At 41.9% G+C, this 17999-nt stretch overlaps 1 protein-coding gene across 3 annotated transcripts in view; it reads right to left on the bottom strand.

Moving 5' to 3' along the window:
- Nucleotides 1–17999, bottom strand: part of Eps8 (epidermal growth factor receptor pathway substrate 8) — a 178389-nt gene that overhangs the window by 56616 nt on the left and 103774 nt on the right. For all 3 annotated transcript variants that reach the window (XM_057782341.1, XM_057782333.1, XM_057782349.1), the window contains 5 exons: nt 11510–11589; nt 10320–10396; nt 2421–2488; nt 1085–1246; nt 829–978 (listed from right to left, as the gene is read on the bottom strand). In XM_057782341.1, the coding sequence (XP_057638324.1) occupies nt 829–978; nt 1085–1246; nt 2421–2488; nt 10320–10396; nt 11510–11568 (516 nt within the window). In that variant the 5' untranslated portion in view covers nt 11569–11589. The remainder of the gene's footprint in view (nt 1–828; nt 979–1084; nt 1247–2420; nt 2489–10319; nt 10397–11509; nt 11590–17999) is intronic.

Below are 17999 nucleotides of genomic sequence, written 5' to 3'. Positions count from 1 at the left end.
TCACTTAGGGATTACAAACCCGGAAAAATTTTTCAAGTCACATAATTAAATGGCAAATTTTAAATCAATACCATGGGACAATCTAACTATTTCACTGAAAGAATACGAGCTCTGAGGTTAGCAATGACCAAAATAGACTTGTAACATAATTATTTACTGTCTATCTGCCCAGCATAATTTTTAACAATTGAATTTTAATTATATGTGCAAAGTCCAATGAGAATTTAATACATCATTTATACTTTGTAAAAGATAAACAACAAACATCTATGTTTGACAGTTTGAGATAGGGTCTCACTCTGCAGGCTAGGCTGGCCTCTGACTTTCTGCAATCCTCCTGCCTCATCCTCCTGAGTGGTAGAATTACAGGTAGAAACTGTCATACCACACCTTGTGTTTTTAAAAATAGCAATCAGATCTCCTCTTTTGTTTACCTCAGTGGAATCTTGAGGAAGACATTTAGTTATGAGTTTTCCTTATCACAGTCTCAGAATCTTAAACCCTAGCTCCTAATGGTTGTATAACCAAGATGGGTCATTTGGCAGCTGCAGAGCATTGCATAAGAGGTTTGGGGGATGAACTGGAATCTGAGAGATAGATACCCCAGCAGTTATGAGGCCTTGCTGTTCTTGCAGAGAATAGGAACTGGGCACCTAACACCCATTATCAGGCAGCTCACAAAGAGTTATAATCCCAGTTCCTAGGGATCTGACACCCTCTACAAGGTACCTCTCTTGATACCTGCACACCCACGCACATAAGCACTCAGTTGCACATGCACACACACACACACACACAAATAACGGGAAGGTTGAATCACTGTTTTACCTTAACCTCATCACACTGGAAGAGATGAAGATCCGGCTTGTTCTGGGTTGGTTCTTTGCACACCAAGGCAAGAATGGAATCATAGCTGCATGAATGCACCACAGCTTGGCAATGCTGGATTGTGTTTAGTGGGAAATTCTCCAATTCATTCTATAAAAAAAGTAAATGTTTGATAGTGTCCCACTTCCACTCATCCGTGAACCTGTCCTGACTGACATCCCTGAGGAATAAAGCAGCGTGAGCTTCGCACACTTGCCTTGGATTCTAAGTCAATCAGGCTCACAGCTCGGTCGTCCACTTGCAGAATCATATCTTGAGTCCACACTTTGCCCTTGGCATCAAGCAGCTTCAACTTCCTTATCCCATCATCGACAGTTATCATAGCCTCTTTCCGGTCCAGCACAAAGGTGGTCAGGTGCTTATGGTCAGTAAAAGAAGAAAGAAAAGAAAAACTTTCGGCACACAAATAAACCGTTCTCTGTACATAGTTTCCCAAAGGAAGAATTGGCCTAATGGAAGTTAATTGGCAGCGCATCAAAGAACGAGCACAGCACACCACAACTTCAGTAACTCCACAGAGGATGGAGTTGAGTGGGCCTTGCCGAACACAGAACAGGGTGTCTTGTCTAGTAAGACCTCTTGTTGCTTTCATTGGTTAATTAATAAAGAAACTGCTTGAAACCTGTTTCATGCTGGGTCGCATGGAAGTACAATAGCATGGAATAAAAACAAGTTCTTAGCAGTAAAAACCCATAAACAGCATTCTCCTTAAACTAAGATTGCCCCCTACTCAGGCAGCTATTGAAACGCGGCACAATGGCAGCATTCCCGGTGGCAGCGACATCCTAGACACCTACCCATGAGCCGAGCTACGGTGCTGCTTTGTAACAGCTGCCAAGTCTGCCCTCTCCTGCAACCACTTTACCGAAACAAAGTGGTTTAGATTTAATTAAGCATGCTTGAGATAAGCAGCAAACTGAAAACAGCAATTTAAAAACGATGCCCTGCTTACATATTTCAGCTATAAACTGGGGTCGTTTTGATTCCAATGAAGAGCAAATATCTTCAAAACTAAAATGAAACTAGTGTTTAATAAGAGCTAATAATGGCATTAGAGGAAACTAAATATAAAATTGAACTGCTTGGTGTACCACAGCTTAATTCCAAAATGAAATGGAAACCTTTCTCTTGTTTTAACTGGGCTGGTAAAGGCCAATGAACAGCAGCTGTGATTTTAATGTATTTACTACGAAACTAGAACATAAACTTTCTCAACAGCTTTACATGGAACATCTCAGTTTAAAACAAAATCTAAAGGAAGGATCCATATTCATCCCAGCGCTCTGGAGCCAGAGACAGGCAGATCTCTGTGAATTCAAGGCCAGCCTGGTCTAGGTGAGTTCCAGGACAGACTCCAAAGCTACAGTGAAACCCTTTCTCAAAAAACCAGAAATAGCAAACAAACAAACAAAAATAGAAACAATCTTAAAATACATTCTTTTCAAATGAATTGAAACACAGTTCTGATTTTCCCCCTGTATTTCTGCCCCTGTAGAGGCATCCTACATATTGGCAGGAGCAGCATTTCTCACCTCCACCCGGTACTGGGACACATCTGACACGCTGCTGATGCTGTCTCGGGCATAGTTCTTCCTTTGCTCTGAAAGAGAAGTATTGAAAAGCCATGATTGAGCTACCAGTAGGCTCAAGTTCATAGCTGGAGTCACATGGCACCTCCGAAGCTAGTCTGTCTCACATATGAATACAGACACTGACAAGTCCCCATTGTGCCGTATGCCTGAAAACACTCCTTACTCACAGCCAATCCCAAGGTCACGAGAAAGACTAACACCATGTGAGTGCCCTTAGACCCAAATTTAAACCATCAGAGTTAAAAAATTACAAATGTCCTAGGTTTTAAACATTTTTTACTAATTATGTATATGCAGGTATGTTTGTGAGAATATATGCACATAAATGCATGAGCCCAAAGAGGACAAGAGGAAGGCATTGGATTCTTTGCAGCTGGAGTTACAGCCAGTTGTGAGCTGCTGTCCAGTGTAGGTGCTGGGAACTGAACTCTGGCCCTCCACAAGAACGATACACAAGCTTGCCAGTAAAATCGTCCCTCCGGCCCCCACATTATAAGTGTTCAAAGAGGAAAAAAAAAGGCATTTAATATCCAGGTTTTATAAATCAGGAACCTACTGTTTATGAAAAAGATTTTTAAAAAGTATTTGTCAAATTTCCTCTGCGGATGCACCAAGGTCAAAATGCACCTATGAACGCTGTTGTAGGTACTGATTGACATGAGGGAGGTGAAACCGATGAACAAATACAGCAAGGACCATCTCCTTCGACACGCCCAAACAGATTCAGTTCCGAGGACTGCCATAAACTAACAATCGTCACGCATCAATAGGACACACAAATGAGATACTCGGAATTACAGAGATAAGCGGGCAGGGAAAATGAGGCAGCTAGGTAGACAGCTGTTGCATCAAACCACTCAGCAAGCAGAAGAGACCTTTCCTTTTGAAGATGCTGCAAAACCAAACATAAACCAAGTCCAGGCATTATCCGTATTTGGTAATTGTTAGTTTCCAATCAAGTACTTTCTTTGGAAATTCAGGGTTGCTTTATTTCTTCTCAGGCAGAATGTTTGGATGGAAAGGAACCTAGTAGGTGATCAGGGGACTCTGTGACCCAAGACCCAGCTTTGAGTTTGTCCGTACGTAAGAAAGTAGATTTAGGCAAGAATCTTAAGGGCCTGGGTCTCAGAGATTTACTACATATAAAATAGTTAAACAAGTTAAAGGTAACGTCCTTAAAGCCTGAAACCCTTTGGCATACTTAAGTATTTGTTCTAGGTTTTGTGATTGTGTGTGTGTTGTGTGTGTGTGTAGATAAATGTCACATATATTGTCATACATAAAATATCTATATAAATACAGATAGACACTAGATATGTATAGTTTTCCTACCAGCCAGCATTTTTAACTATAAACATGTTTCTTCTCACTCTTAGATGTCACTATACTAAAAAGGTTATAAAAATTGAACAAGTAGAAAAATATAAAGTACATAGGCAGACCCAAAACATTCAAGTCCAATGTTTTAAAAACACGACAAATGAATGCTTTTCAAATACATGAAAGCCGTGATCTTTCCATCCAGATTTACCCAGGAAAACCTCCGTGTCCCTCTTATCGCCTCTCATGTTCTATTCTGGTTTTGTTTTTGCAGCATTAAAGTCACTCAGTAAAAGCACACACACACTACAAAGTCCAACCGCGGCTACCTTTCTTTTTCTGTTTGGAGGATGATCTGAAGAAGTATGCTCCGTCTGTTCCTACCAAAACAATGTGGTCACAAGAAAGATCCGGTTCCACTTACCATTTTCCCAAGCATTTCAAAGCACACCTCTTCCCCTGGGATTGGACCTAACATACGTAGCAAAGAGGTCCATCATTTTTCTATTAGCTGAGGGTTAATGTGGGATATTAATACATGATCAATTGCTCGTGGGAAACCCTCTGTAATGCATGAAACACAACGTATGACTCATGAAGACATCTGACAGGAGCACTTCTAGAAGGAATCACTACTTCACCATCACAGGTTCATCAGGTTCCTGCTCAACTCTCCAGCACAGCCCCAGAACACAACAGTGGTTGTCTCCTCTGATGTGACCTTCGGATAACAGAGGGAATGGCACCGGTTGCCATGGTACTTGATAGCAAGATGATACGGTGGCTCCAGCATATTCAAATGCTTGACTGGGCCTTCCAGATAAAATGACTGGCAAATACAAGTAAAGGGTCAAATACTGCGTAGGCTACTTATTATGAAGAAGTAAAAAAGTTCATCCCCCAGATCTCAGAACACACAGTATTTCAACCCCAGGAAAACATAATTCATAGGAACAGAAATGATTGGTGGTGATGGCAACTGCTCCTTCCGACTGACAGCCAGAAGGTGAGCTGTCATTCCCAATATTCCTAGCTTGAGTTCTTTACCACGCTTCACAAGAAATAAGATACGTGTTACAGAAAAGTACCTTAGAAGGACCCTAAAAGTGTACTAATGTCCTAAAAATGACTTGGAAAGAAAAGAATTGTGGTGATATAATGTCAGGAGACAAAGTCCATTATTAACACTTTAATAGGCAGTTTTGAAAGGACACACCTGAAAGTCAACTATAGTGTCTCTTTGGATGAGAATCCCATACACCGATACATTCAGTGGTAATAGCATGCTGGATACTGAGCTGAAAACTTCCCAAGCCTCAGAATGAATGAAGGCTTTCAATGAAGCCATCAAGAGGAAGGCATGGGAAATCACCACTTTCTCTAACAGTGGTTCTCGTCCTCAGCTGTCTATGACCAAGGGCTAAAAAAAAAAAAAAAAAAAATAACCTGTGAGCCCACGCACTGTTCTAGGGTTCATCAGGCCACTGGGATCTACAGAGGTCCCAGAGAAACTGTGACATGGAGCCTGGGATGCAAACCTCACTCCAGAACCCATAAGAATGCCAGCTCGTTGACCGTGTACTCCTCGAGGGATGCTACTGCTGTTCATGTTAGGATGTAAATAACAGTCGAATGGCACATCAGATAATAACTGAATAACTCTGGGTGTGCAGTCTGGAGTTTCTCAACTCTCCATTTCCCATCTCACTTTCTTTCCTCCCTGCCCCCCATGCCCCACTTTCTCTATCTCAAAATAAATTATTCCTGAAGGAACTTTAGCCAGCCCCAGTGGGCACATATGGCCCTGGCAGGTCCTCTGCCTTGCTAAAAAGCATTAGATTATCTTTCTAAAGCTAGCCCTCAAGGTCTTATTTGGCCACTTCCTCCTCCTGAGGCATACCACCAAGGTGCAGCTATCACAATACTGAAGACCAGCAACCAAAAGCCCCCTTTAGGCTGCCCTAATTAACATGTCCAATTACAATTAAACATCTCATCCTAACACAGAGTTTCCCCTTTTCTGTTTATAAACTGCCATTTGCCCATGGGTCAAGACTGTCTCTTTATCCAGAGGCAGTCTGTTGAGCTCCCCCACCCCCAGCAAATATCCCATCCCCCCTCTCCCTTGTCTGCTATCTCCTGTCTTTGTCCCTTATCCCTGCCCTTTGTCCCTCTGGGGCAAACACATCTCCTTTGAGCTCAGAACTTGGTCTTGAGGTGTGTAGTGCTGATACTGGTCCCTTTAAAACCCACGTACAATTTTATTTTCTCTGAGTAACACCAGTTTTGCTAAACTTTTTTTTGCTATTATCTTTGATCTTGTGGAACAGAACACACAAGCACATTCAGACAGATTAGATTCAATAACCAATAAGAAAATTCTTTGCAGATCACTTTAGCACTGAGCTGATATGCTCTTACACAAACTTGAGGCCAGATATATTACACTGCAAGTTCATTCAACTGTTTAGTTCATACAACTGCACCTACTCAGCAGGCAATAGTTAAGTTTGTTTTTATCTACTTTGCTCATTTAAAAGTGCTAATATTCAGATACACAGCTAAGACTTAAAACGTTTACTTTTGCTTTAAAAAGGCATTGCTCGGAAAGTAATGGCCTGAACCTTTCAACAAAAAGACAAAGAACAGTTACAGACAACGCTTTGACCTAAATTAAACATGGGACTGTGGCTCATACTGCCATAGTCTTAACAACAACAACACAACCAATAACAGCTCTAAACAGCTTCAGGAAGTCCCTGAAACTGACCAGATTCACTAGGCCCCTCCCTTTCAGAGTAAGCAAGAAAAGCTGAAATTCTCTCAGGGGAGCAAAGTGGAGCTGCACAGACAACAAGCCAAGTAGCAAAATAGACAGTGAGACCAGACCAGCTGGTGGGAAGAGGCAGAATGCAATCTAGCTGCTTGGAAGACTTTTAGACCAATGGGGCCCCTGGAAAGGACACTCCTCGACCTGTTAAGCCGCCTGCAGCTGTGCAGTGTGCTCCAGGTTCCCAGCTTTGTGAGCTGTCACCAGTGCTGGAGTGATGCAGCTTTCTTTGAGTCATTTCTGCTCCTGGAAGTAACCTCTCACCTATATTCCTGTAGGGAATCCTAATAAAACTCATGGTTCACCAAATGTGACTTCAGCCGTATCTGTACTTTGGTCTGTCAAGAGTTCCTTATCTGGTGTCAGTAGACATCTCATACAGGTAGCTATGTGTTACGTCTCCCCATGTGTGCCTCCTGCCTGCAGAGGCTAGAAGAGGGCAACGGAACACTTGGAACAGGAATCATGAAAGGTTCTGAGCTACCTGTGGGTCCTGGGAACTAAACCCAGGTCCTCTGCCATATCTACAAGCGATCTTAACCACTGAGCATTCTTTCCAGACCCTGGACATCTAATTTATTCATACTACTTAAACTTTTGATGCACCAGGTTCGGTCATAGCATCCATAACCCAAGACCAATTTCACCTTTCTTTCCTAATTGAAAGTTGCCAAGGGCTGCTTGCTATTTTGAAATAATATTCACATCATTTTTATGGCTTACAAACTTTTGCATGCATAAAAAGGGAGAGGGCAAAAGTGACCGTCCGAGGGCGACTTGCAGGAGCCCATTTTCTCCAGTCTCTATGTGGATCCGCGGGAATAAACCCAGATTTTCAGTCATGGCGGCAGCAGCTTGTACTCGCCAAGTCGTCTCTCTGTCCCTCAAATTATTTAGTATTCTTCTTAACACGATAGTGTTCACTTTTCTCCTCATCTTATTTCTGAACACATTACTCTACACTGTCCAGTTAACACCAAGCTCTCAGCAGCTCATTAATTCTTTATGTCCATTCTACAAGTAGTTATTGAGCATGAATGATACATTAGCCACCGCGCTGATCAATAAGCACAGGGAACCCTGCAGTGAACAGGACAAATGGAGGCCACTGTCACGGGCTGACTGCATACACGAGATTCACATTGCTTCCTACAGTATCCACCTATATAGTTTATACTGTCTTATATATGAATATATTGTGGCATATGTTTATTAATATATTTGATTGGTGTTTATTTAATATACTTAATTAGTATTTTACTAGCCTTTTATTATGACAGTTTTCTATATATGGATACACATACAGTTTTCCCAGGAACATTTGTTAAGAGAGTCTGTCTTAACCACAGTGTATATTTTGGACATTTCTGTTGAGTCTCAGATGACTAGCTGTGTGGGATTAATTTATGGTTCCTTTACTCTAAGCCATTGGGTCACATGTCTGCTTTTGTTACTATGGATCTATAGTATAATTTGAATTTTAGGGTTAGCTTTTCCTTGTCTTTGAAGGGTTGATGCAGTGTTGATGGACAATCGCCACCTTCTCTCACACGTGCGGACACCACACCTTCTCTAGGACATGTGGACCCCACGCCTTCTTCTCTCGCACATAGGGACCCCTCGCCTTCTTCCTCTTGCATGGGTACCCTTTCACTCCTTTCTTTTATTGTTTCTTACTATGAATGATGATGATGGATTTGGATAACAGCTTATTCTGCATCTATCGAGACAATTTTCTGATTTCTCCCTTTGATTCTATTTATGTGTTGGTTTATGTGTATTTATGTACATATGTACCTTTTTGCTTCCTGAGATGAAGCCAACATGGCCCTGGTTAAAGTAAATGGATCACAAAACAACCACAGACACGAACCTGGGAGAGGGACATGTAGGGAGTAGGGGGATGTAAACAGTATGGGAGGGAGATAAGAGAGGGTGTGGGAGAGTAGTCAGAATGCATTATATGCATGTATGAAACTGTGAAAGAACGAAGAAAGAAAAAAGAATGTCTCGATAGTACATAAACAAAGTTGAAAATAGCATTAGTGGCATTATCATAGCCATTGAGAAACACACTTATATATAGTATTAAATTCATTTTATGAATGCATGATTTGAGTTGTTAAAAACAAATCGTAAAACTTTAGGATTGGTAAGTCTTAACCATCAAGGTCATAAGCCCAGATGATGTATAATAATTCCCAAACTTAGAAAATGATACTGTTTCTATAACACAGAGTAACTATGATAATAAGCATAACAATAGGAAATATTTACAGTAGGGCTCTCTGCTCCTACACTACTTTGGAAACAGTTTACTATATATCATTTAGCTATTGTTAATGGAAAAGGTGAGTAAAATGAGGCACACTCAGGTGAAGTCATTCGCTCGAGGCCACACAGCTCCGGTGTGGAAGAAATGTATTTGGACGTGAGAATTCTTGCCGGCGTCTCTGTTGTTAATCACATTTCTAGCTTATTTGCTAAACAATAATAAAAGGTCACACAAATCCTCTATAAATGATAAACTTCCAATGCCTATGTGATGTGCTTCAAGAGTACTCAGCTTCTTCTTAGCAACTTGTAGTGAACAGTAGAGAGGACTGGGGATGCAGCTCAGTTGGGGGAGTGCTTCCCTCGCTTGCACAAAGCCCCAGCTTCAGTCCTGGGCACTACAGAAGCTGGACATGGTGATACATGACTGCAAATGGTGGGACTCAGGAGGATCAATAGTTCAAGGTTATTCTTGGACACTTAGTGAGGTCAATGCCACCTTGGGATGCATTTTGTAACATGGAGGGCTGGCTTGCTTGTTGGGGGTTTCTGTCCTGCCCGGTACCCTTCAACTGTTTAGCCGCAAAGAAAATCACACATAGGTCTCCATAAATTATAAGCTGATTGGTTCATTAGCTCTAGCATCTCATTAGTTAACACTCACATCTTGAATAACCCATTTTTCTGATCTATATTTTAGCCATGTGGCTCAGTACCTTTTATAAGTGGGGCAGATCACATTCTGCTGCTTTGGTGGTTTGGGCAAGAGAGAGAGGAATCAACTTTCTCCTTCCCAGAATTCTCCTGTTCTCATTAAATCATTTCTACTTCCTGTCTGGTTTTCCTGCCTATATTTCTTACCTGGTCAATCAGCGTTTATTTATAACATGATTGACAGAATACAGACAATTCTCCCACACCAACATTTGACTCTGTCTCAAAACTAAAATTATGCACCTATAAAACAAACTAAAGAGGTTAACGGAAGTCCCAGAAGGACTGAGGAGAACACCTTATTAGTTTGTGATCTAGAGAGAAAGTCTATCAAGGTAACTAGTCATATTGACTGACTACCACAAATGTTTAATAGCTCGGAACAGTGCATCATCTACGGGCTCACAATCATCAGCTGGATTGGCCACAGAGGTCAGCATACATTTTACAAATAATAAATGAGAAACTCCTCCTGAGGTCTCAGCACCACGCAGCAGACTTCTTTAAATCATTGACCACACTGCAGAAAATTTCAGGATGTAGGAAAGAAAAGAGTTCATAGCTTAGGCTTTGTAAAGATTCTAAAGTAGCATTATCTAGCTAGCTCTGTCATTTCAAACATGACGGCAGGTTTTGAGCTTAAAAATATGGATCTCTAAGCAGTTAGACACAGAAGCAGCCTGTCACATAGACATACGTACCATAAAGGGCCTTTGCACTTGATTTTGAACTATGTTCTCTGTCCATCTGGGAAAAGGGTGGTGAAGATCCGTAGCCACTGTAATAATAATAAAAGAAAAACATTCATTGTCTTGGGTTAAAGTCTGCCGTGGGTAATAAAAATTCAGAAACCAAGAGTTTAAAATGTCGATGTACCATAGGCACAAACTGTTTTTTTTTTTTAAAAAAAAAACATACTGAGTTTACACTAATTGAGTAAGCCAATGGGAACAAGTTCCTGCTCAGACAAGTCATGAATAAACAGAAATATAAATCAGGTAAGGCCCATGGTGACCATGGTGCCCGTCTCAGTCCATTCTCAATGCCACGTCCAAACTACAGCAAAGAGAACCAGGGCTGGAAACCACCTTATTAGAATACAAACCTCTACCATTCAACCACAGAGGAGAAAGGAATACTGGAGAAGCAACGTAGATGGAAACCTCTTACGTCCTATTTAATATTAAATGTGTTTTCCTACATACAGTAAATATAACCTGTCCTAAAGAATGTGGAGTAGAACATGGGTCACGATGGCAGACATGAGAAAGTTATATTATGCATGCCATAGAAGGTAACAGCCCCTCAATTTGGTCCTGTGGTTTCAATTGCTAGCAGAAGATTTGAGGAATGGCTCTGTCTGGATTTTGCTTTATGTTCTTGTATACGATGGCAAATATCTCTATAGTGTGGACTAAATGGTAATGAACATTCCTCGGCTCTGTTTTACAAATAACAACAGAATGTTCCAGAGATACCCGAAGCTGCTGTATTATACACATTTGATGACAAAAGGCAGTAAGACATAAAATTTCAGCCTCAAATATCTTTTGACTCCTTGACAGTATCCCTGAGGCTTGTGTTTACTTAGCCTTTTTAATAATAGCTTTTAATAATAACACAGATTAGTAACAAAAAAACACTGCTTCTGAATGAATTAGGAATGGATTGCATAAAGAAATATAAATAATATTTTCATTTAAAATATGTTTAAAAGTAGGTAGGCATGGTAACACATGACTGAAACACCATCTCTTGAAAGGCCAAGCTTGTAAGATCAAGGCTAGATCAGACTACACAGAAAGTTCTAGGCTAATCTGTGTTTCAGACTAAAATAAGCAAACACCACATCAAACCCCTGCCCAAATTATACATGAACTCTTCAACTTACTTCATCTGAGAAGGGTAGACTCCATAACCACCGGGAGGGTTAGACATATGACCATTCATGCCGGCTCTCACGCCTTGGTTCTAAAAATAGAAAGGTACACAGGTCAAAGGTAAGAAAGAAGTCAGGACATCTCGGTTTACTGCCAGACCGATACTAGAAAGGCAAACAGTAAGGTCTCCGCCTTTAAGCGCGCAGGCTCAGAGGAACACATGGGCACGTAAATGAGGAGCCAGCTGGGTTTTATGACTAATAAAAAAGCTAATTTAGTGAGTTAAAGAAAAACCTGTAATAGAATCTTTAGTCATCTAAGTGAACGGCATAATTCCATATTCTGCCCATTCCAGTCAGCTCTGTAAGGTGTCATTCTCTTACTGCATCATAAAAGTAGTATAGACTCAATTGATGAAAATGTATAGAACACAGAAAAGTACCCAGAGGCAACCAGACCCTTTAAAGATAACCACGGAGAGCTCTGATTTAGGATGTGTGAGGCTCTGGGTTCAACCCCTAGCACCAAAACGACACCAGATTCAAACCAACATAGCCATGCAATAACCTGCGGGTCACCTGTCTGCCTTTTGGCACACGCCAAGCTCCCTCCTTTTCCTCTCCCTTCCTTCCCTGCACATTTAACAATGCCTTGTTTGTGATTCTTACACACTTGAATTCATCTCTTGTTTAAGACACTTTCCCTTACACACTCCTTTTACTTCTCATGAGAAAATAACTGCCAAGATCAATTCCCTAGTATTAAACTCCAGAAACCATTTTAAGTGCATTTTTTAAATGGAACAAATTCCCCTCCAATGAGTGGGAGAGAAGACTTAGCAGGTCAAAACGCTGTCACACACTTCCGAGGACCAGAGTTCTATGCCCAGGACCCGTGATGGAAGGAGAGAGTTGACTCCAGAGAGCTGACCTCTGACCTCCACACAATGCTGCCACATGCACACATGCCACATGCGCACCATAGTTAATAATAAATAATAATATGATTTTTTAAAAAATTGCCTTCAAACAAGACAAATGAGTAAAAACAAGTCAAATCCTTCCGTTATCAGTACAATGGCCATTTCTTTCTTCTCTAGAAAGATGAAAATGTTGGTGTGCTAATCAATATCTTCTCACTAGGGGATCCAAGTTCTCCCTGGCTTCTCTGCCCCTCACCCACCATGAATCCTGTTTTGTTTTTCTACCCTGTCCTTTCATTGACATTGCTAATTCCAATCAACCTTCAGGTAGGAGACACACATCCCCCAGCTTTACCAAAAAACAAGGGCCAGGGTAGGAGATGCAGGCAGCTACTGAGTGCTGAGTTGGTGACAGGTGCTAAGACAGACCCTAGGACTCCTCTGGAGAACAAATTAGATGTGGCCTCAGCCACACGTCTGGTGATAAAAGCAGACAGACCCTTACTGAAAAAAAGACAGAATTATAAAATGTAGTTGCCACCATGAAGAAAATCCAGGGTTATCATAGGCGTATATAGGAAGGGAGCAATTCAGATAAAAATGATATTAAAGAGATCATACTCAAGACCTGGCAATTTCCAACTAATTCTTCCTCACTCTTTCATCTCAGTTCAGTCAATCACAATGCCCTTGGGGAGCTCTTATTGACTCTCCTGAATAAATAGACCACATTATCAGATACTCCCCACACTACAAACAAACCTTCAAAGTTGGGACAACAGCTGTAGCTTCTCATTTGTTAGTTAATCCCTGACTTCACCACACTGCCGGTTCTCAGAGGGCAAGGACTTTTATTTGAGACTACTGTTGTTCAAACACTCAAGAGGGCACTAGACATTCAATAGGTGTCCATTAAACAGTTTTTCAAATCAAGGAGGAAGACAAGCCCGAGTCCCTCTTTCCAAAGAACATACGGTCTTAGACAATGTTAATTTTTATTGTACAGAATGATGTTAAGTAATTAGGTCCCAGTTCAACGGGCTCTGCTTAAAATCCTGCAGAGTTTCCTGGGAGGAAAAGCCACACACTTTTTAGGAGGGCCCAACTTGTACTTAAGCAAAGGTTAGAATTTATAGATCCCCCAAACACTAAAGTGAATTCCAGCTCCCTGGTAATGATTTCCTATTTGCCTACTGCTTGAAGACACGTGTCTAGATAAAGGAGCGGAGAAAGTCAGATAAGTGTCACCTCAAAGCACACCAAAGGGTCACACTGACTCACAAGCTGAATTTCTCCAAGGAAGTGAGCTACACAGCAGATCCCGTGATCTGCATTTTCCCTAGGCAACAAATCACAGTGGCCCTCCCCTTCTGGGAGGGGTGGATTTAACATATGAAGATGGGGGACAGCCTTGACCACCAGAGGCTGACAACTGGCATGTCGGTGACTCTAAATGAGCAATGGGAAGGAGTGCAAGTAGGAAAGCATCACACTTGGGTCATTTACTCTGATGTCACTCTCTTGTGAGACCCTTGGGCAGTGCAAAGCTAATAAACCTTAGGGTTTTCTCTTGCTCTTCATCTTGTGTGTTAATTTGGTTCCAAGATCCAGGCAAAGAGTTCATTCAAGAACTAAAGAGCACAGGGGCCACAGAGGCAGCTTACGCCATATAGTCCTTGCACAGCAAGCATGGGGACCTGAGTGAGTCCAGGTGAGACAGCAGGACAAGAGGCACATGTCTATCATGTCGGTGCTAGAGAGCTGAAATAACCAGATCCCTTTGGCTACCTCAGAACAACAAGGTAGACAGGACTTGAGGATGGCATTTGAGCTAGGCTTCCACACGCAGAAATGTAAATGCCCACGGGTGCACACGAATGTACGTAAACACACATGTACACATGCAGACACAATATTCACATCTGCGCTAGGTGAGCACGGCTCTTATAAAATTGTACTTAGATTGCGTGGCTGTTTCTGCTGCTATTGTTTGTTTGCCCCTTTTAGGCTTTGGCTTCAATTGACGCACTCCTTGGTACATTCGTAAGCTAATCAGGGAGAAGCTTACCGACTTTCACACTAGGAATATCCACACCCACCTTATTGGTGATTCAGCAATTTACAAAAGTGCTCAGCATCTCCCAGTTCGTTCTCAGAAGTGTCCAGATACAACTAGAACACTGGGCTGTTGCATTCTAGGTTGGGACTAGCCCTTCATATCTAGAACGAAGGGGTTGGGATTCAGGCATTTGCCACTGAGGACTGGAATCCTAACATATAGTCTCCCCTACTGTTTGGCTCAGGCAAGTCAATGAAGCCTGCCTCAGCTCTGGGCCCTGTCACAAACAGAGGCGATTCTTCTTTTCGTAGTTCATGTGCCTGGTATAAACATCAAATGAGGCAGACACAAGTTGATTCAGAAGTTTTCTTTAAAAGGGAGAGAGAGAGAGAAAGGAAGAAGAAATAGTCTTTCACAGCAGCCTGCTTCATTCAGAATATAAATGAAATCCCTGGGCCTCGTGCTGATTTTGATCTGGTTTGCATTTCAAAACCACAGCAGCTGTTTGTAATGAAAAGTGGTAGCCTGGGCAGCCCCTCTCCTGCATTTGCTTCTTCCTAGGAGCCTCATAAATGCTTGGTTTGTGCTCTGGGTTAAAAGAGCGATCTGTCAGAATGGGGGAGCATTAGGAAAGAGAAGAGAAAACGTCAATTTGCTAAATTGAATTTCAAATATAGAATGTCGTCCCACTGGGCTACTGTACTTCCACTTGTTACTGTGGTCAGATGGTGTTCCACATAGGGGCTTCAGATGTCTAAACACAGCCATTACAGAACACTCCTCCAAAAGGAAGCTGTGTTGTTGGGTTTTTTCCATTAGGCGTTTAAAGATATGCTCAATTTAATGTCTAGGTGGCACCTGGACAGAAAAGAAAAGTCAGCTCTGACCAAGAAAATAGGCTGTTTTTATTTTCACAGTCTTTATCACTTTATGGACTTACAGATGCAGCTAATTGTAGATTTCCTTCTACTGAGGAGCATTAAAAACCCATCACAATAGCTGCCAAGTGATGGAGGAAAGTCATTGGCTAATAAAGAAACTGCCTTGGTTCATTTGATTGGCCAGCCTTTAGGTGGGTGGAGTAAACAGAACAGAATGCTGGGAGGAAGAGGAAGTAAGCTCATACGCCTTAGCTCTGCTCTCTGGGGCAGACGCGGTGAAGCTCTGACCCAGGATGGACGTAGGCTAGAATCTTCTTGGTAAGTGCACCTCAAGGTGCTACACACATTAATAGAAATGGGCCAGGCAGTGTTTAAAAGAATACAGTTTGTGTGTTGTTATTTCGAGGTATAAGCTAGCCAGGCGGCTGGGAGCTGGGTGGCAGGAACGCAGCCCGCAGCTCCCACAACAGCCAAGGGTCAGATCTGATAGTCACTTCAATCTCCCCATGAAACACTTTTCTCAAGTCCTAGTTATTCCAACTTTCCTTGTTTTCCAAGCAAAATAACACCTTTTGGTGATTGTAAAGATAGGAATAACAAATGCAAGACACAGCACACCAAAGAAGCCCAAGACTACAATATTTAGTTAATGAAAATCCACCCCAAGAAGAAAGAAATGGGGTTACAGCCAGACTAAACCAACAAGTTAAATCCATAGAAGAAAGATCCACCTGTCTCTACCTCCAGAGTACTAAATTAAAGGTATGTACTAACTACAACCCACCAATTTCTACCCAAACTTTATGATATTCTCTACCAATGGTTTTACTTAAAACCTAAAAGATGAAGCCTGGACTGGCCATACAGGAAAACTGAGAGTTCGAGGTTTGCCTGGGCTATACAGTAAGTTCAAGGACAGCCTAGGTAACATAGTAAAACTGTCTTAAAACAAATATAAAAATGTTGTAAGGGGTTGGAAGGGTAACTCAGTGGCTGAGCACTTATGTAGACATACAAGGCTGTAGATTTGGTCCTCAGCATGAGACAAAACCAAAACCAAACCAACTTAATGTCTACTCAAGCTGTAGATAAATTGTTATTATTAAATAAACCTTAAATATTTAAAATAGTTTTTGTTTCATCAGGGTTATAAAGATATAAGTCCACGGAGTTCTGTTGTATGCCATGGCCTTATTGTTAGTGTTACATTAGCATGCTGCTTGAAACATGCCAATGAGCCAATGTCGATTGTTCACTGAAGCCAAGACCTCATTCTGCTCTTGACCCAACGTCTCCATCAGTTCCAGGACTATCTCAGTTGTGCTATGTCACGCTTAGTCCTTACAATTTCTTTAACTCCTGCAGACAGGTATCTCTCCTTTTCCTTAGATTTTGGAGACTCTGTTAGCCTCCTGGGTCTGGTAGAAACAGCTTATTACTTAAGACAATGCAAACCCCTTTACTCGTGTCTTTGGAAATCTGAAAGGGAAGATTCTGTAGGCTGAGCTTCTGACAGTTTGAGACTGGTAGGTGCATCACTTCCTTCATCTTTATAGAACTTCTAAATTGTCATTGTCCAAATTTTCCCCTTCTTTTAGGGATAACAGTCTCTAGACTAGGGTTCATGCTGACCCGGTTTGACTTCATCTGAACTACATCGGCAGCATGCCTGTCCAAATGACAGCACACATAGAGAGGTTAGTGTGACCATATCAACCCATACAAATGACCTTGACTCTCTGATGAGGAATACTGTATCCTGACAGTCTATAGGGCTCCACACAAGAGAAACACAGAGATATGGAATGTTAGTCCTACCTCGTCATGTCAACACTACCTACACTGGCCTGACATGGCTTTTCATGGTCATATCAGTAATGACTAAGGTGTTATCTGGGTTCCCATTGTTAAGTGGGTTTCCTCCTTCCCACTGCATGGCTCTCGGGAAGAAGTTGCTCTGTGGATCAAAACAGTAGAAAGTCAGCCTCTTGCTTCGCAGGAAGATTCCACTACTCAATGAGGGAGTTACTGAGAATTCTTCAATGAGAGATTGTTCTATTCCCACCCACTTCTTTCTTTATTCTGGGCCTTTACAAATTAAGCTGAAATAATGAAAATGCATAAAATAGGGCTCCGATTCATTGGCTGGAAACCCAATTATGTCTCCCCTGTGAAAGAGACCTATTTCAAGTGGTTCAGGAAGGAACGGAGCTATACTTTGGTTCTGCACTAGGCAGGGAATACCAATTTCCAAATGTCAGTAAGGAGAACAGGGGCATGGGTAAGACCCAATCCTGAACAAAAGACCTGGGCAAGCACCACCACGAGACGAGTAGAATTTTAAGAAGGAAGCTTCATCCAAGAAGCTCAGTTCTCCCAGACGTGAACAAGTTCTTCTGTTCAGCTTCCCAAGGAGGCAGGAGACACACACTGGGCGTCTTCTCCCAGAAGACGGAGAGACTTTGCTCCAACTCATTTTCCAATCATACGTATTTGGGGGACTAGCACTTAGGACTGAGAAGTAGGGGCAAAATCACCCCCACTCACTCCAACTCATCCCCCAATGCTTTGTTTTCAATCTCTGCTCTCTGTGACCAGCTTTGAGGGACAGTACTCACTGGCTCGATGTGAGGTCCCCT

This window comes from Chionomys nivalis, chromosome 1 (assembly GCF_950005125.1).
Source record: "Chionomys nivalis chromosome 1, mChiNiv1.1, whole genome shotgun sequence".
NCBI lineage: Eukaryota > Metazoa > Chordata > Mammalia > Rodentia > Cricetidae > Chionomys > Chionomys nivalis.
Note: the sequence above shows the minus strand (reverse complement) of the source record. Positions and strands in the feature narration are given on the sequence as shown.